This window comes from Paramacrobiotus metropolitanus, unplaced genomic scaffold (assembly GCF_019649055.1).
Source record: "Paramacrobiotus metropolitanus isolate TYO unplaced genomic scaffold, Prichtersi_v1.0 Parri_scaffold0000042, whole genome shotgun sequence".
Taxonomy (NCBI): Eukaryota; Metazoa; Tardigrada; class Eutardigrada; order Parachela; family Macrobiotidae; genus Paramacrobiotus; species Paramacrobiotus metropolitanus.
In genome coordinates, this window is record NW_026570262.1 from 20063 (window position 1) to 39296 (window position 19234).

Here is a 19234-nt window from a genome sequence, read left to right on the forward strand (position 1 = left end):
ATATACGGGGGATCACCAATACCAAGTCGTACCCCGTCGTGTCCACGTAATAACCATGCCACAATATATAGGCAATATGCCACCAGAGAGCGTAGAAAAATGTAGGGTTATTGAACTGCACGATCGCAAAGACAGTCACCATGCTGCCGGTGGCGAGTATGGCGAACGTCGAGTGCAACACCACACAGGCTTCCATGAGGATGGTTTCCCAGCAGCCGGCAGGAGGCCGCGTGCTTCGGCACACATTCACTTCCGACAGAAACCACTGTCCACACAGTTTTTGCATGCTGCACCACAGCAACAAGGCATTAACGAAATCGGCAATGGAAAGTCCACAGCATCCTTCCAAAAGGTAAGGAAAAACTTGCAGAGGGAACGGACGTCCGTCTGGCTAAAAAAACGATAGTTTTGTATCATTATTACCGCGCACTATTAACGCTGAGGATGGGATGAACCGCTCACTATGGCGAATACCGTTTATTAAAGATTTCATTATGAACAATAACGATCGGTTCGCGCTCGCTTTTCGGCTGAGCCGGTTACGAAAAAAAACGGTACTTCGTTCAACCCGCAATGGACACTTTATATTTGGTAGTGAACGAAACCAAATAGTTAGAAAAAACAGCAGCAAATCGGTCCGGTAGCCGAGATGCGGCTGCTTACCCAAGGTTACTTGGTAAGGAAAGCAACCGATCAACCTTTTAGCGCAAACAACCGTACAGACACATGGCTCTACTCTTAATTTAAATCTTCAATTACGCACATAGCAACAGTTGCCTCTATATTTCAGGAAAAAAATGATATACTTTAGTAAAGTATGCCGAGATACTTAGGTTTGCTGAAATGATAGCTGGCACCGTTAGAATGGATTATTAAAAAAAGTAAAACTGTCTGGCCGAGTTCTGGCACATGGGCTTTCATAATATTATGGAAATGGTTTTGTTAATTCCGTACGGTTAAGTTGGGTTGGCCTACCCCTTTCTATTTTAATAAAGAATAAAGATCTAGAATCTAGATGTGCTGCAGCCAATCGTCTTATCATTGGTAAGTTAATGCATTTAGCAAATGCATTTTGATGCAACGGGTCTCTGTTTGCATATTCAGCGTAAACGATGAGAACCGGTTTTAAAACTGTATTACAGCAAGATGTGTAAAATAATACGAACACAGAGCCGGCTGCTGGCAGTACGCATCGATCGATTGGCTCGTGAATATACTCTTATTTATGTATACGTGAGTGTTCCTCATGCCAAGGCAAGCAAACAGTGTGCAGCACAGGCCTGCGTTTTTTAATTGACAGTTTTTGCACGGAGATCTGCCGTTTTCAGTCCGTTTAGATTCGTATCAGTAAACCCAACTCACAGGTTAAAAAGGCTGTTTGACGCTGCTTAGCGTAAGCTTTTCACTCAATTTCAAGCAGATCATATACGGTACAACTTACAAGTATAAACCGTTACACGGCGGCGTTATCCTCGATAATGCGCGAACCATGGCATCATACCTCCAAGAACATCCCGCAGCCCCGGAAGCTGATGTTGCTTTGAACATCGCGTTTGTGAATGTCTGTTTTCGGTGATCCTTCTAGTACAAATACTAACTGTGCTATAATTATCTTTGACCTGATCGTTGTCCGATAAGATTACAGTCATTACACAGCGTGTACCAAATTTTACACGTGAAATTGCTTATGGTTAGTACTCCTATCGGAGCATGCACTGGCTGCGCTCTCCATTCCATTCATTGGATGATTTGTATTTTGTATAAGTTTGATTTTTAATTTGCATTTCGATTTGTATTGAAAATGGGATCACAAATGTCAACTCTGCGATCGCTGGCACCGGAGGGCGGAGACACACTGAGCCATGGGCATGCACAACTGCAGCATTTGTATCCGTTTCCTCAGATAACCATGTCTATCTTTGCACGGGAGCTGCTACCAGCGTGAGAAGCTGAACACTAATACACAGCGTGCAAATATCAGTAATACGTACGTAATGGTTAACATTTTATTAAGAATGACAACGTTGTAGAATGGTGATTCCCAATTTGGGCGGATCGATATGGGGGTATCTGCTCCGCAGTGAATTTGAGGGACCCCTCACGTGGTACGAGGTAATTCAAAATTCAAACGCTTTATGCAACAAAATTACTGTCGCGTGGCATATACATGTACTCGCTACATTGCAAACCATCTAACAAATTAATTACTTCTCGAATTTATTAGTCAACATTCTTCTCTCCCATAGCGCCTCAAGAAACCACCGTGGACTCCGCCAAAATGGGTGTTCGGTCCAGGTACAGTGAGAAAACCGCTATTTGAGTGTTTTAATTTCCGTCAAACGATAGAATTATTTCGGACTATTTATAAATAACGACTTTTCGGAAAGTCCATTTTTATCGGGTTCGATACGGCATCGAACTATTGATTCCTGTAACAATTTTTTGCGGTTTTGTCGCCAGTGTGGACGGTTTTGTACGGGAGCATGGGTGCCGCATCGTGGTTAGTGTGGCGACAAGGCGGTGGTTGGACCGGAGCAGCTCGGGTTCCTCTCGTCTTGTACGCAACGCAACTGGCACTCAACTGGGCGTGGTCACCGATGTTTTTTAAATATCATCGTCTTGGCCTGGTATAAAAATTCTTACACATTACGTATGCGATAAGCCTATAACGTATACATGACTTCGACCAAATAAGTTTGTGATATCTGTGAAATCGTCGGTTACAGACATTTGCGACGGCTTCAGCACTTTGGATTAACGTGGCTGCCTGTATCGGCTGTTTCTATCCAATCAACAAAACCGCGGCGTTTTTCATGGTCCCGTATCTCGGTTGGCTAACACTGGCGGCAGCCGTTAATTTTCGCTTGTGGCGCGACAATTCCGACGCGGACGGGATGTAAAATTTACTTTGTATTAGAATTCTTGGTTCTGCAATCTATGGACTGTATGACGTTTTGCGTGTTGGCTGGCAAAGTTCAATATTAAGTGATAATTGTGACAATTGTTTTAATTTGATGCACAGGCTGCACGCTTTATTTACGATCATATAAAAAGCTTTTAATTCAATGATGTTTTATTTGTGTATGTCTGGTCTGTATTATGCATTTTGATTTGCATTTGAAAATGGAATCACAGATGTCACCTCTGCGATCGCCGGTGGGCGGAGGGCGAAGACACCGCCTTAGGTAATGGTTTGTGAAATTACTGAATAAAGCATTTATCATGATGAACAGATAGCTGTTGTTTACCTAATCATTTTTCCCATCGAAACCGAACGCGCTACTAAGTGCTGAAGTGCTTCAAAACTGACGGAAACCTAACGGGACGTTTTAGACGGTTCCACCGCCAAAACGACGTTTTGGCGGTGGAACCGTCTAAAACGTCCGGCGGATATCTCATATATCCGGACATCATGGACGGTTACCGATATAACCCGTTACACCGCACCATATTCCTGGACATGCACAAAAAATTTACTGTTGTTCGTTCCAGAATACTGTTTTATATTGTCTGATGTCTCATTGCTGTGAAAACTGTTCTTATGTGCTACATCCGGTGCGGAGTATTGGATTAAGAAATGAAATTCAAAAATAGAACGCAACAGGTGGACTCAAGGTCTCGCTGAAGGCAGATCGTTTTTGAATTCTGCATTTGGTCATGAATGTATGAAAACTGTATAAAGTATCTGGTTTTAAAATTGTCTTCGTTCCTCTTTACAGTAATGCAAATGGAGAAAATGGAATTACAAACGCTCCAGCTTCAGTCCTTTAGAAAATAAATGGCATTATAATTAGCACGCGCAGAAGAAAGAATGGTTCTGTAAGGAACTCTACAGTAACTCCATCGCTTTTGACAGTAAAACCTTTAATAAGTATCATGTCATGAGTACAAACGTAGTACTAGAAAACATAAGTATATAACAGATTTGAAAGTCGTTTTTCGATAATCGCTGTAACAAAATGTTGCAACAAAATCTTTCGAAGGTTGAATGCGTGGAAGCGTTCGTGCAACTGCCGCCAGGAAAATTTGCACAAGACGAAAAAAAGTAAACAAAGTTGACGATTACTATAGGAGTACAACGTACCATGAACACTGAAACGGATTTTTCCAGACGGGCTGACCTTACACTGCTGTCTTGACGCGATTTACCAAGGTTCCATCACAATTTTGCCCAATAGTGAACCGAGGTCCCTATTCCTCGTAAAGGTTTTCGATGAAGTCTTTATTTCGGGAAAGGCTTTCAAACTTTTAAATCGGAAAAGCGGCTTCTGTTAATCACCAGAGTTTTGTCGAAGTTTTATTAATCATTAGTCTAATGCTCAGAAGAAAATTTCGCGTGTGTCCAAGTGCAAATTAGCCGGTGTCCAGATGTAATGCCCTGCGAGTGTCCACGATGCCCTTTTTATAATCAGCTAGTAAACATTAATCGAGAAGACATTAAAAGAAATGAGCGGGCAGAACTGTAGCAAAGTCTCGAAGGGTTTGATAGCAAAAATAGGCAATGGAGTCCTAGCACACCGGGACGGACATTCGAGTGTCTTCAGTCGTCCACACAGAAGACTTCTTTCCGGCGCAGAAAAACCAGGACCACGTAATATACCAGAATCGAGAAACAGCAGAACACCGTGCCGCCAGATCGCGGGTCGAATTCATTTAGAACGAATTTGTTAGAACGTATTAAAGAACGAGGAGCGAACGAAAGAACCAAAACTAAAATAATTTTATCCGGTTTAGAAACAGAACGGCCAGCTAATCCGATAAATTTCGATGGGTTTCGCTAAACTGGAAAGCATCGGAACGTATTTTTTCCAGCTGATTTCCAAGCTCCGGGTTTTCATGTCTGTCGCCAGATTCTGATTATTAGTCGCGTTAAGCGTATAGTCTATGGCAAAGGTGGTGCACAATAACAGGCTACGGACAACAGAACGTAGTACCGGCTCTCCCGCATGTTAGGGATTTGCACCGGTCCTTGATGGCGGCATTGCCGGTAACAGTAAATACCATGTCTGATGTTTCTTCTTATCTGATGCTACCGTATTTCGGTGCTCGACATGCCACAAAAGCGGCAAAATCTGGGTATTTCGTTGTACTTACCATAATACGTACGAAACGTCGAATACGGTTTGATAGGTTTTTCTTTGATTACACTTAATTTTAATTTTGCTGGCTGTCAAAAATCTTACTCTAGTGGCTGACTGCTAGCGTAATTTTTCAAACGCATACGAGTATTATGCACTGCCGCAATATGCGATTGTAGCCGGCAGAAAGGTGGACGGGTGGATGGTGGATGTTCAATGAAATCGCATCCACCAATCTGCCGACCTTCGGCAGATTGGTGGATAAGAAACTTAAGAAACCAAAGAAACCTAAGAAACCTAAGAAACCTAAGAAACCTAAAAACCTAAGAAACCTAAGAAACCTAAAAACCTAAGAAAACCTAAGAATCCTAAGAAACCTAAGAATAACCCAAGCATAGCCTAAGAATCCTTAGAAACCTAAGAATCCTAAAAAATCTAAGAAACCTAAGAAACCAAAGGAACCTAAAATCTAAGAAAACCTAAGAAACCACAGAGATCTAAGAAACCTAAGAAACCACCGTTAAAATAAAACAGTAACATTATTGACCTAAGAAAGAAACCCTAAGAACCTAAGAAACCACCGCTGATATAAAACAGTAACCTTATTGACCTAAGAAAGAAACCCGAAGAACCTAAGAAACCACCGCTAATATAAAACAGTAACCTTATTGACCTAAGAAAGAAACCCTAAGAACCTAAGAAACCAACTGTTAATGTAGAACGGTAACTTGAATAACTTGATCACGTGATCTTGGATCCACGTGAACTATGCATTGTTCGGGTATAATGGTAATATACCCCACGATTGCTATGACGTAACCGATGGCTCCATTCGACTCAGTATTTTTTTCTGAGTCGAATGGCGATAACCTTAAGGGAGGAAAAGGTCATCTAAAGGTCATGGTCAAAAATGCTATATAGTATATATATATATAAATTTTGTTATTAAATTTCTGGTGTTTTCTTCGCAAGAGTGAAGATCCTATAGTTATTTTGTTCAGAAAAAGATTGCGAGTCGAACAATGGTAATATGCAAAATTAGAAACAGAAGGAAGGAAGGATCTTCATGTAACCAACGGTGAATCGCAATAGCATTTTTAAAAAGGTTACCAATAATTACCATAAGTAAGTGCGAGCGTTCGCTCAATTGTCGTCTGAAGGCGGTAGCGCTACTAAAGTAATTGGCAATGGCTATAATTATAGTATGTACAGACGGAGTATCGTCACCAGTAAAACCTGTAAAAGGGATTTTCTCGATGGGAAACACACCTTACGTCCATAACAGATAATTATCATTATTATCAGAAAATTGCACACCGAGATCGAATAAACTGGAAAATCCGTTTGCAGAAATGTCGTACAGCGCGGACCGAGCAGATCGGTGAAAAAGAATCGCCGCACATCATGACATTTGCTAGTGTTTTGTCACTAATACCGACGATGTCTTGTCGCCGCAGAAGATCAAAGACAACATCCAAATGACCGACCAAAATGAACGACGGTCACGCACAATGTGGCACTCGGTAACGAAACACAGGCCAATTCTTGCAGAACCACCCAATCAAGTTCGAGTCGTCCCACTGATCAAAGGCAATATCAAGGTGCATCTCGTGATAGAAGATTTGGCGAAACTGCAGAATTATAGGACGGGATTTGCGAGCGATATTCAAACCGGCCACCGCTAAGCCGATACACGGGAGTGTAGCCAATAACAATGCGCATGCGCGTAACACTGCGTATCCCGCCGCATCCACGGTAGAATAATACCAGAAGGTTTCGAGAACGAAAAGCCAGAGACCCAAGAATAATCGCGGATAGAAGAACTCGATAAGCCCCACGACGAGCAGCATTAAGGCTGTGCCTAGTACGGTGTAGGTGAAATGCTCCTCTAGGTGTTCTTTCAGAAAATTACTTTCATAGCAGCCGATGGAAATCCGCGTGCCGTCCCGAAGATTCGCTGCCGACAGGAACCATGATCCGTGCATCTTCCGCACACCGTTCCACAGCAAGAATGCGAAGAATAAATCGATAAGGGAGCAGGCAAGAATTACTCCCTGAAGAGCAGGCACATACTCCAAGGGGAATGGACGGGGAATGTATGACTAAAAGCAGATCAAAGTTCTATGACCAAATCAGCGCCGTTTCGGCTCTAAACAATGCAGTTTACTCTAGTACGGATGCGCAATTACAGCAGTGCACCGCCTACTGATGTCCAGACGGCTAATGACCCAATTTGAACGGAATAATATTTTTTAAAATAGTGAAATCAACAGTACAGAAAGCCGCACTATGCCTCACAGAATAATGAATATCCTTTACTTCTGAAACTACAAAGATTACCTCATCCTGGTTGTCACGTTCCTGATTTTCAAGCTCGCCGCCAGTTCGCACTGCAATTATTAGTCCCATACACCTGACGGCAAGGGCTGCACAGAAGAGCAGGTTGCGGGCAAGAGACAGCAATGCCAGCTGTCGAACAAGGGGCTTGAGACGTTTGGCATACGAGTTCTTCTCCACAGCTCTTCCCACCACATCGTCAAAGGCTGGGTCAAACGTCGACAAATCGCCACACGAGCGCGAGCGGATAAAACGCAACGGATTCGACACATTTCGGATCGCGGAATCATCCTTGGTCACTTTCGCTACCGGCATAGCTGAAGAACTATTTGGATTTTGATTTCTGAGAGAATAGAGTTCAAGAAGAGCAATAATATAACTGTGCAACAAGTGAACACGGTATACTTTTTATGTGAAATCGAGAACGTGCGTGAAATTCGAAAAGTGGAAACTGGAAACTTGACTCGTAACTGTCGAAACGGGCGGTGGCGTGGACGAATCGCCCTATTCGATATCTTTATCTGAGTTTATCACCAGCGCCAGTTGCAAGTCTGCGGTCATGCTTTATTGCCTGCCACAGGACGGGTTAGAGATGGCAACGGCTTAGCCGAGGCCGGCTAAGCCGCGGCTTAGCCGGCTATTGTCCAGCCGGCTGACGGTTTTTGCAAGCCGTAGCCGACGTCAGGCCGGCTACTTAAGCCGGCTGAGACTTCAGCCAGCCGCGGCTAAGCCGGCGGCCGACTCGGCTGAAGCGGCTTGAACGGCGGCATCGTTGTGCAATTTTCGGCGGTAAAGGTGGCGCCACCGAGTCACTTTGCGTCACATTTTCTTCGGCTTGCGCCTAATTTCTGTCGCTTTCGCTCGTGATATTGTTAAACTCGGCCGTCATGATGCCATTTCAGTAGCAATGACGCCATTAACTGTAAAAAATTATGGAATTTTAACTCGTTCAGACTCGGGAATTCCGAGTCGGAATTCCCGAATAACCGCTGTTTTTTTGCTTCAAACGTTCTCAAAAATCGTGCTTTCACAACATAAACGGAACAACTTCTAATTTTTGGTGATTTTACTGCACTTTGCAACGTTATTTCAAAAATTTTGTGTGAAATTTTTTTGAAGCGAAAAAATAAACGGCTTAGCCGGCCGGCTAAGCCGGCTGGAAAATTTGGTCAGCCGCTCTAGCCGGCTGAGACTTCCAGCCGCGTTGAGTTAGCCGGCTAAGGGCTTCAGCTGGCCGTCAGCCGAAAGGTCAGCCGTTTAGCCGGCCGTTGCCATCTCTAGGACGGGTAAGACGCTGAAACTTGAAAGTCTGAATCTGATTCTGATTCTGAATGCTAAAAGTCTGAGTCTGAATACTGAAGCTCTGATTCTGAATCCTAAAACTCTGATTCTGATTACTGGAATTCTGGATCTGAATTCTGGATCTCGGAAGCTGGCCGGTGATGACCAAAGTCTCTGTAATAAAACCGTAACAATATTATTAACTGAAGCATGCGAGCGAGTCTACAGCGTATACGGATTCTACTATCAAAAAACTGGAATTCAGACTATCCAGTAGCGATAAACATAAGAAACAATAAAAACGGCTGCAGCAAATCTGTAGAAGTACTCTTTACATACGAGTATTTGTGCTGCAACGTTGCTGAAAAGTTTCTTTCGAAACTTTTGATGTGTCAATTGCCAATATTGTGCTTAATATTACTGTGATGGCAGAACGTTTTAACAAAAATTCAGAGCGTGAAGTAAAGTTTTTTTCTCACTGCACCCGGACATTTGGGAGTGTGACATTTCGCCGCAATTAAATTCGAAGCGCGACTTTTCGCGCAGAGACATTTCGCCGCGAGAGGCGGGATATTTTGCAATTTGCATTGTGACATTTGAAATTTGCGACATTTCGACGTCTTGCGTCGAAAAGTCGCGCGTCGAATTTAATTGCGGCGAAATGTCACACTCCCAAATGGCCAGGTGCGGTGAGAAAAAAACTTTACTTCACGCTCTAGATTTTTCAAGACGTTCTGCCATCAGAGTAATATGTAACATCAGACTTTTAGCATTCAGAATCAGAGTTTCAGTATTCAGACTCAGACTTCTAGTATTCAGAATCAGAATCAGATTCAGACTTTCAGCGCAGGCCGACGGGTAATAAATAACAATCAAACTGACCGTTCACGCTACGCTGCACCGCAGCTGGCCTGTGTCGCTGTGTGACTGACACTTAATCAGTAACGGCGCGAAAACTGATAATGCTGCAAAAAACTAAATAAGGTTGTAAGTGATTTGTAACAATAGCCTCTCAAACGTACTGTTCGTTTTCAGTGCTCGTTAATCTGGTGTGTATATTTTCTGTATGGTTCAGATTTAGCTTATTGAAATAATTCAGAATTTATTTAGTCTCGAACATAGCTTTATGAATTTCTTCCGTTTTCGTTCCTGTTTTTGTAGTGGTATTACTGTATTTTTGCTGTTAACTCACTGGTCCGTCATCAAAATACCACGGAATTTATATAAAACGTGTGATTATTTTAATGAAGGTTAACTCCGAATTCCGTTTTTGCACAACACAGGACAGCTGATAAAATATAACGAACAAAATAAAAAGTCTCGAACATAGCTTTATGAATCGAAGACATCTAGAACCGTCATTTAAACAAGCAAAACCGCAAACCCATCAACACACATACACGTTCCAATACAATGTAGTATAATCATTATTCTGACATATCCTTGTATTTACCCACTCAAAACGATAGTGTAAAAACGTCCAGTATTCACAATTTACACACACACAACAAACAGGGCGATAAGGGCCACGAGCGCTCCCTTCATTCCGAGACCCGCCGCGGCGCTGGGCAGTGTTTCCACGTTGACTCCGGGGACGGTGGGCTGCGTTTCCACGTTGACTCCGGGGACGGTGGGCACGAGACCGGTCTGGCCAGCGGGCGGGTCGACGGCGTCCATGCTGGTGGCCGTTCTGGCGCCTACAGAAATGACAAATGATTTACCAGATTTTGATTCATTTCCTGTCATGTCGGCATTAAAAATTCCAAATAATCTCGTAAAAACAATACCAATTAAATTTCGAATTATTTGCACGATTACGGTACAAGTACAAACTAGATTAATAATTACTTTACTAATCAAAGAAGTCCAAATCTTTGTGCAATACGTAAAAGATTCTCATAATTGAACACAGTAATCACAAATTATTATAAAATTATCGTTAACCAAATTTGGCTTACCATCGATGATTCTGAACGCCTTGGATGCTTCACCCAAAGCATTCGTGGCTGTGCAGCGGATATCGTCAAACAGCGAATGGTCCTCATTGAAAGGAATAAGGCAGCTGCGGTGTGTGCAGGGCGGCAGGAAATAGTCGTCCAGTTCGCGCAGTATCGTTCCGTTGCGGGACCAGGTAAACACGGGATCCAATGCGCCGCCCGTGACGGCGTCACACGTCAGATTGACCATATCATTGGCACCACGATGCACTTTGGTCAGGGATTCAAAAAACTCCGGAGCACCTGCGATAAACATACAAATGAATTTCTCCGAAAGTAGTTAACCTAAAATTATCAATAACAGTAATAAATAAAAATGGTCATCCAAATTAATAAATTATAAGTGTGCAAAATCGAATTATTAAATTCTTCTTAATAGGGACTAGTAACCCGTATAACAAAACTCAGAAGCTCGGGCACATTACATAAAAACTGACTGCAAATCTGTTTCACCACGTACGTTCGACGGCCAGCGTAATCATCCGCGATGCCACATCGATGTGATCGCTGCCGTCATTGCTGGCGTTGGGCATCACCTGGTAGGCGATACACTTGTACGCTCCAGCGTCGCTCCAGGAAACGTTCCTGATGGTCAGCGTTAGTCCGTTGACGGCATACTTGGGGACAAGTTCACGAGCTGCAAATTAAAATTTCAAAATCTCTTCTCCATCTTTCACCGAGCACAAGAGGCAAAAATAGAGAGCAAAACTTGCAGAAAATACGTACTCGTGGTGATGTTGGTCCCGTTGGGAAACTGCCAGTACGCGGTGACCCCGCCCAACGCCCCGTGGGGCACCGTCGGCGTGCTGCACACCAGCTCCACCGCCTCGGCTCCGAGATCTTTAGTAACGACTTCCGGTGTTCCGGACAAATTCAGGCTGGCTGCAAAAAACAACGCGGCATTTTTTAATTTGTTTTCATCAGCGTAATTACTGTGATTAACCACCAACAATGTTATTATCTTATAATATTATTTTTTAATATTATTTTACGTTAATTTTGGCAAAACTTACGAAAATAATTGATGAAGACACTGCGGTGACCCTCGACTTTCCCGCCAATCGTCACCAAGCAGGTATAATTTCCCACGTGCTCGGTCCCGAAATGCTGAATCTTGGCGGAGGTCATAGGCGAGCAGTAGTGTGTCGAGCAGCGGTCGTCCACCAGCAGGTTTAAAGGCGCTTCCCATCTGCAAAAAAATTCTGCGGATAACTTTTCGCGCGAGGGCCGGAATTTAATACTATTATTATTATTCAAAAAATACGGTATTTATATTTTACAATTAAAGAAGTAACTAAATCATCCTTATGCATAATAGAACCAGAAAATAGCTTACCGCAATTTAGCGGTGCTATTACTTTCCACAGTCACATTGGCAGCACGTAGCATCTGATTGTAGCTCATGGCCGAACATACAATTACCACGCTGGAATTCTGTTTGACGTATTTCATGCCGGTCGGTGTCCAGGGGTGGAACACGATATCGGTATCCGGATTAAATACCGCGGACACTACAAAAATTGAACACGTATGCAGTTTCTGTTGGCATAAAATATAGTTAATTCACATATTTTTTTTCATATTTAATTCAAAAATGTTCTGTATTCAAGTCACCTAAAGGCTTAAAGTGACGAAATTAAATTCAATTTATTTTCATTACGGAACGCTGTTATATTAGTTTCAATTATGCTCAGCATACTTAATCAAAATTGCCATAATCTTAACTGAATCAATCATATGTTTAATTCGCAGCATAATTAAGAGTCTAATTATCACTACTAGGCTGGATAATTTCAGGAATTTTCCGGCCTTATCGTGCAATGTAATCTGCGGTCATGCTTTATGGCCGGCCACAGGACGGGTAATAAATAATCACGCTACGCTGCACCGCAGCTGGCCTGTGTCGCTGTGTGGCTGACACTTAATTAATAATCATATTCTTGATAATGGGCTGCCTGCCTAAATGAATATTTAACCGATATCATTTTCAATCAAAATCAAGAACAAAATTAGGAAAAATCTACACCATATTAATTTTATGATTTTTCAAAGTTTTAATTTATTACCATGATATTATTATTTCTGCATTTTACAGTCATCGATTTCCATACATAAACGGCTTGTTATTTTTTTAAAAATAAAACGGACGATTTCCAGTTGGTCCCACACGTTCAAGACAACCAGGAAGTGCAGGCAGGATTTTTCCAGAATTTTCATTTCTAATCAATCATTCAGCTCTTTGAGTTTTAAACAAACAGGAGAAATCCATGATTATTTTAAAAATAACTCACCTGTTGACAGAAGGAATCCACCGACTAGGAAATTTACCAGATCATTCATCTTCAAACCGGAGAACGACGGACGGGATGGATAAAACCACAACTTAAACTCTTTGATGAGATTCCAGGAGAGTGGACGGATTTCGCCGAAACACTATCAAAAACCAAAATTTTAGGGTTCTAATTCTACTAGGATCAACAAATCATGACCAACCCAGTCTCAGCGAATAAACCTAACTGAAGTGATGGAAGGTGCTAAACTGGCTGATACTTTCAACTTTCAAGAACCCACAAAAGGATCGACTGATTAAAAGGCTGCGTCACGGCGGTCTCGATGTGCCAGTGTGGATTCAATGGACTTGGGCTAATACCCAATGGTCACAGCTGCGCACCGAAGCCCCGCCTACTGCGAGATTGTGCTGGCTTATTGGGACTATCCATCGCTCTACGGCAACAATACGTACCACAGGAATTACGACGACCAGTACTCATATAGAAATCTCACGAAGGATTATCCGCAACGTTCTTCCTTTAAGAAAAACGACTACTATGATTCATCCGACCGATCCTCGTACAAGTCACGTGAATACGGAAGACAGTTCTCGTCCCGATACCGATATGACGACTACACCTACCCGGATACATGTCCACAATGTCCGCAGTGTCCGGCGACATGTCCCCCTACGAGCACCATGGCCAGCAGTAGTGCGGCCACACCGGCACCGGATGATGATGACCAGTCCAGCTCGCCGGCACCCGTATCCGGCGTCGACTCCAATGGACTGCTGGTGCTGCCGTCCGATTGCGATTTACAATCGCCAACGCGCAACGAATGACTGCTACCTGAAGAAACAGTCAACGCCATTCCGCTGTACGCAGTTCGTCGAAGGATCAGTGCGCCCAGACGAAAGCCGGTATACTAATTAATAAGCCGGTGTATTAAAAAGCCCTTAAACTAATTAAATACCGCAACAACAAGCGAGGTATAACATTTAAAATCGTTGTCGTAATAAAGTAATAAGTAGCAATTTAATTGTTTTGGATCGCGTGTACACGTCCGTGGATGCATTACTCGTGATCAATATCACGTTTTTTACAGCGCAACAGAATTCTGGCGTCAAAATATTCGCTCCAGCAGTTTCACGGTATCGCAATGTGTATTCGTATACCGAATAAAGTAACGTGTATTCGTAATGCAAATACGAGTATTATAGACAGCATCGCGGTATGTATCTGTATTACGTTGTCATATTGCTGCAAATAACGGTGCTTCCAGATTGCCGATGCTGAGCAGTTTCCTGGCTTTTAAAAAGTTAAGAAAAATTGTAAATTACAAAGGAAAGGTTTCTGGAGCAATTTGGAAAGGTTTCTGGAGCATCGCTTCAGACACGAAACAACCATGACAGTGATTCAGCAAGCCATCGGCACGCGACTGGGAAACACCTTCTACAGCTTCCTAATTTTTAATTACTGGCATTTTGTTGTTGTCCGGGTTAGTAGTACCTTTATCAACCATGCTGGGCAATTGTGCTTGGTGCTCCGTCTCTTCCAGTACAAGGCTTGCAGCAGTAAATGATACATTTTGTATGATCTTTGTAAACTCCACACGAAGTAGTTAAATATTATTAAAAAACGCATAATTATTTGAGAAGCTGACGTTTCCTAGACGGCTATCATAATAATTTTTTTAGTTACATAAATGCTTTCGTTTAGTTTAGTTACATAAATGCTTTACGTTTTTTTACGGTACAGTTTTTTTTTAAATGTTGCTTCTTTTTGCGATACACTGTGTATATTTTGCCATGCTACCGTGCAAAATTTCATGGAAATTTTACAGGCTAATGATTTAGCTGATAATATTCTTCGTATGCGCGGCGACGGCGGATTATTATTATCCGCAGCGGAGTGATTATGATCGGCCGTGGCCATCCTATTCGAAACCGGCGAAAACATGTCCGGCATGCCCGACCTGTGCGCCGCCGTGTGCCGTCACACCGCCATCCGTTTTGCCGACACCCGCGTAGGTTAATCGAGATTAACGAACTATACTACTAGTTTATTTTATAAAATTTAAGTTATCTATCATACGCACTCGTATTGTACACTAACATTATTGGTAATATAAATCTGATTTTCAAAAGCGAACAATGTCGATGTAGTACTGTGTTCACTCGACATTAAGGGATAGCGGATTTCCCTGGACGCTTAGCGCGAGCGGTTTAGGGGATTTCACTGTCCCTGATGATCGAGTAGATACAGAAATAATTATGCAAAAAGTTTTCCAGTGGATTAAGTGACTTGGAGAATTCAAATATCCATTACACGGGCTTTTTTACCCGTACGCTATTCGTCAGAGTTACTTATAGAAGGTGTTTTGTACCTGTCGTAGAAGGCGAACCACGATTTCAATTGGTCAATAGAATTCCGGTTCCTACTCCACGGCCTGTGACACCGCCTAATCCCTTCGAAGCTACGGGCCCGCGTCCGCCGCAAGCGTCTCCTGGAGTCTTCGTCTATCGCCCCCGACCGTCTATCGCTTGAACATAACTAGAACGACACTTATGGCGTAAGTCCAGTATATTCTCCTCATTATCGTTCGCCACCGCGTAATCTGTATCCCGGCCCCGTTGGTCGCGGACCTCGACCACGTCGGTGAAGGTCAGACGCTTTATAATCTGCTTTATACGAATATCCTACCTAGCCGCTGGGCGCATCGCGGTCCTGTACACAATTTTTCGGTGTCCACTGTGCGAGGCTAAAGCTGATTTCGTACGCCTGCGACGGTCAATATCCTCCTCCAGAGCCATCCGCGAGAACTCATTCGTCGCTCTATCGACAATTGCGGAGCCGATGACGGTGGATTCCCTGGCTCGATTCGGGCAAAAAAGTATGGTAGATGGATTTTGTGATTGGATCGAACGAGAATGACAAGGAAAATTATTAAAAGGGAACACAGTATCATCACTGGCGACATGTAGAACGGAAGAGGCGCCAGCAATCCTTGGAAGAATGGAAGAACTCCCCGATGCCTTTTCCAATCAGTTTCAATGGTTCCATTATAAACTGAGTAACGTTTTAGCAATAGCCTAAAAAGTGAAACAACTAACTAGAAGGCTTATAATGAATGAGTGAAAAAAACATTAAAGCAACAAAATATGAACGCGCTATGAATGGTGAGAACTCCAAAATCATAAATCACAGTACACAGAACAAAAGCTGATGCAAATTGCAATGTTTAGAATAAGCATTAAAATTACCGACGTGAAAGGCACATCCAAATACGGATGGACATTAATGGCTAAATAATATTTCTCACACGGAGTGCTTTCCTGTACCATGGACAATTTACTGGCAACAAACCGTCCCAACGTCTGCCAGACGTTCAGCTTTTTGCATTGAATTTGATCATTCTGCATTAAGCGCGCCTGCTGCTCAGCTACTTTTTCCTGAATAACACAAAATATACAGTTTAAGTTAATGCACAGTGCGCATAGGCTTAACTACGTACTAATTATTTGGGATTTCATTAACCTGGTACAATCTCAGCCAGGTCCAAGGAGCGCTGATAAGAAAGCCGACAATCAACCCATACTTGAGCATCCGCATCAGAAACATGACCAATGATAAACGCAACTTCACTTCCACGTAAATTATGAAGACGGGAATAACCGATATGAGCAAGGCCTGAAAACAAAGAGTCTACTGTACACAAAGTATCGACATTCACGAAAAATACAGCTAATAACTGAAATTTAAAAAAGTTTTTAGTAGAGAATTTACAGGCTGCAGCATCCGAAGATTCTACGCTTGTTTTAAATTTTTAAGCCAAAAAATTAAGGTTTAGTTAAAACTTGATCCGGTTAAAAAGAACATTCCAGTACTCTTACGAAAATAAAGCGCAAATGTAATAAAAGATCCAGTACACTGTTATTGTGTTCCCTACCAGCAGTATTAATCGCAATTCCACACCCCTATAAACTTCTCAATCGTTTCCACCGATGTAGGCTCTTTAGCGACACTGACGGTACGGACCATGGCTTCCATGCGTCCAGCACTTGGGTAGTATCCGACATCGTCTCCGCCTCAAACAGCCGCTCGAACGCCAGCATCTCATCCCTGTGAATGCGCATCATCACATCCACCACCTGCGCGTTGGTGCATGGCTGCTGCATGGTGCACAAAATAAAATACCAATTTCCGAGAAAAATTACAACGGATCACATTAATAATTAATTACTCACAACACAAATTTCCAAAATTTATTCCGCATCGCAAAACACTGTAAAAATCAATTTCGGAAAAAAAACTTACAAAATTACAGCGCAAAACATCGCTTAACTAGTTAACGACAAGCAAAACATTGCTTTCCGGAATAATATCAAAAAAATTACAGCGCAAAAGCCACAACATTATTTAACAGAAAATGAATTTCCAAAAAAAGATAAAAAATTTAATGCGCTTAAAGAAGAACATAAAGTACCGCTGCATGGATAGTGGATACGAAGGGTCGGAAGATATGGCGCAGAAAAGTAATCTGCTGCTGCGCAGCGGGAGAACGCAGTAACGGTTGGTATTTTTCAGCAAGCGACGAGGCTCCTTCGTTGGCAGCCTGCGCTACAGGTTTCTTCGGTTTCACTGCATACATCTGCTGAGGGTCCACCCAATTAGACATGTCTGGTTCACCCGAAAAACCACTCCATTCCGGATCGGTGGCTTCCGGCTTTGGGACGTCGCTAACTTAAGCACATGATGCCAGAAACAACGCGTAGTCAAGAAAGCCAAGCGGGAACAGCGCGCGTGCGAAAGGAGATAAATTCATGATCGCAAAAGCCTATACCAGTTGACGAAACCTACATCGAAAACTACGAAGCATGAACAGAAAACTCAACCAAATTTTCAGTAAATGCAAAATCCGCAAGATTTAAGAACAAGAAAAGCAAAAAGCAACAAGCGTGTGTGCAATACTTCGCAAAACCAATGCCACTCGCCAGACAGGAAATAACCACAGAATGTAATTTATTGTATACTCACTTATCGCCGTTTAGGTCTGCGCGAATCAAACATTTATAAAAAAGTCATATAAAGCATTTTTCCACGGTGGTGGTGAACAGTCGTCCACGACCACCTCGTCCTAAGAACTTAAGAAGTACCTGCTCGTTCTTTACCATGTCCATGCAGAAGAATTCTTACTACATACCTATGAGTAGCACCAGTAGCTACGCCAACCGCCACTGATAGCCATGGAAAAACATCGGCAGGGTTTATCCTGTCCATTTCGACAGATGGATCATTCCGACGGATTCAGAGGCGCAAAGCTGCCGACGGCGTTGCCCTGGGTTTACTGATGCAAAATTAGCAAACATTGACTGTTCACCTATGGCACACTTCGAACACGACATTTTTTTACGGCCTTCTTTAGACGATGTAGTGCACCTTTTCGTAGTAGCCTGGTCCTATGTATTCGCAAAGACTGTTTATACAATGGCAAAATTTTCCCCCATGCCTGTAGTTACCTGCATTTTCATCATTTTGCGCGGTGGCCTGTAGTAACTCGTAGTCTCGGTAGTTTGCGTAGTTTTCGGCAGTTTCCTGTAGTCTCGGAAGCCTGTGCAGTTTCCTGTAATAACTCCAGTTCGTGTAGCCAGCATAGTCGCCTGTAGTTTTGTAGTTTTTGTGGCTCCCAGTACTGTCGGTAGTCTTTGTAGTACATATACAGTACGTAGGCGCAAAACTACCGAGACTACAGCAAACTACAGAAAACAACGTAGACTACCGGGATTACAGCAAACTACGCAAACTACCGAGACTACAGCAAACTACCGAGACTACAGCAAACTACGCAAACCACCAACACTAAAGCAAACTACGTAAACTACCGGGACTACAGGAAACTACAGACAACTACGCAAACTACCGAGACTAGAGCAAACTAAGCAAACTACCGAGACTACAGAAAACTACGTAAACTACCGAGACTACAAAAAACTACAGGTTACTACCCAGACTAAGAGTGACTACTAAGATTTTCGGAAGTCGACGAACAGAATGGAAGTGTACAGGTTACTACGGTGGCTACTGGACTACGACCTGGAAGTGCGGTCATAAAAAATTGTTGTGTTCGAAGTAATCTAATTTATGTTACAATGTTGCATACAGTGCAGTTTACTCCAGATTGCGTATTACTACGGATGCGCCCATGACGGCCCTGCGGCGCCTTTGTATCTGGGCTCACCGGGCGCGGAAGCCTGTAGCTGGTATGCCG

At 42.9% G+C, this 19234-nt stretch overlaps 3 protein-coding genes across 3 annotated transcripts; 1 reads left to right on the top strand and 2 right to left on the bottom strand.

The window, feature by feature from the left end:
- Positions 1-1281: 1281 nt before the first annotated feature.
- Positions 1282-3226, top strand: LOC129590820 (translocator protein-like). The gene is made up of 5 exons (XM_055486226.1): positions 1282-1941; positions 2031-2112; positions 2247-2295; positions 2461-2627; positions 2727-3226. Exons 1-5 carry the CDS (start codon positions 1802-1804, stop codon positions 2898-2900), a joined length of 612 nt encoding a protein of 203 aa, XP_055342201.1. The 5' UTR covers positions 1282-1801; the 3' UTR covers positions 2901-3226.
- A 3354-nt stretch (positions 3227-6580) lies between these two features.
- LOC129590771 (uncharacterized) lies at positions 6581-7778 on the bottom strand. The gene is made up of 2 exons (XM_055486144.1): positions 7419-7778; positions 6581-7180 (listed from the first exon to the last, which is right to left on the bottom strand). The coding sequence occupies exons 1-2, from the start codon at positions 7728-7730 to the stop codon at positions 6581-6583; spliced, it is 912 nt and encodes a 303-aa protein (XP_055342119.1). The 5' UTR covers positions 7731-7778.
- Positions 7779-9984: 2206 nt separating this feature from the next.
- On the bottom strand, positions 9985-18139 carry LOC129590837 (titin-like). The gene is made up of 15 exons (XM_055486260.1): positions 18004-18139; positions 17453-17822; positions 16916-17138; positions 16504-16656; positions 16230-16418; positions 15670-16058; positions 15353-15519; positions 13608-13815; positions 12985-13126; positions 12030-12204; positions 11707-11882; positions 11420-11575; positions 11154-11330; positions 10655-10936; positions 9985-10393 (listed from the first exon to the last, which is right to left on the bottom strand). Exons 9-15 carry the CDS (start codon positions 13031-13033, stop codon positions 10191-10193), a joined length of 1218 nt encoding a protein of 405 aa, XP_055342235.1. The 5' UTR covers positions 13034-13126; positions 13608-13815; positions 15353-15519; positions 15670-16058; positions 16230-16418; positions 16504-16656; positions 16916-17138; positions 17453-17822; positions 18004-18139; the 3' UTR covers positions 9985-10190.
- Positions 18140-19234: the final 1095 nt, after the last annotated feature.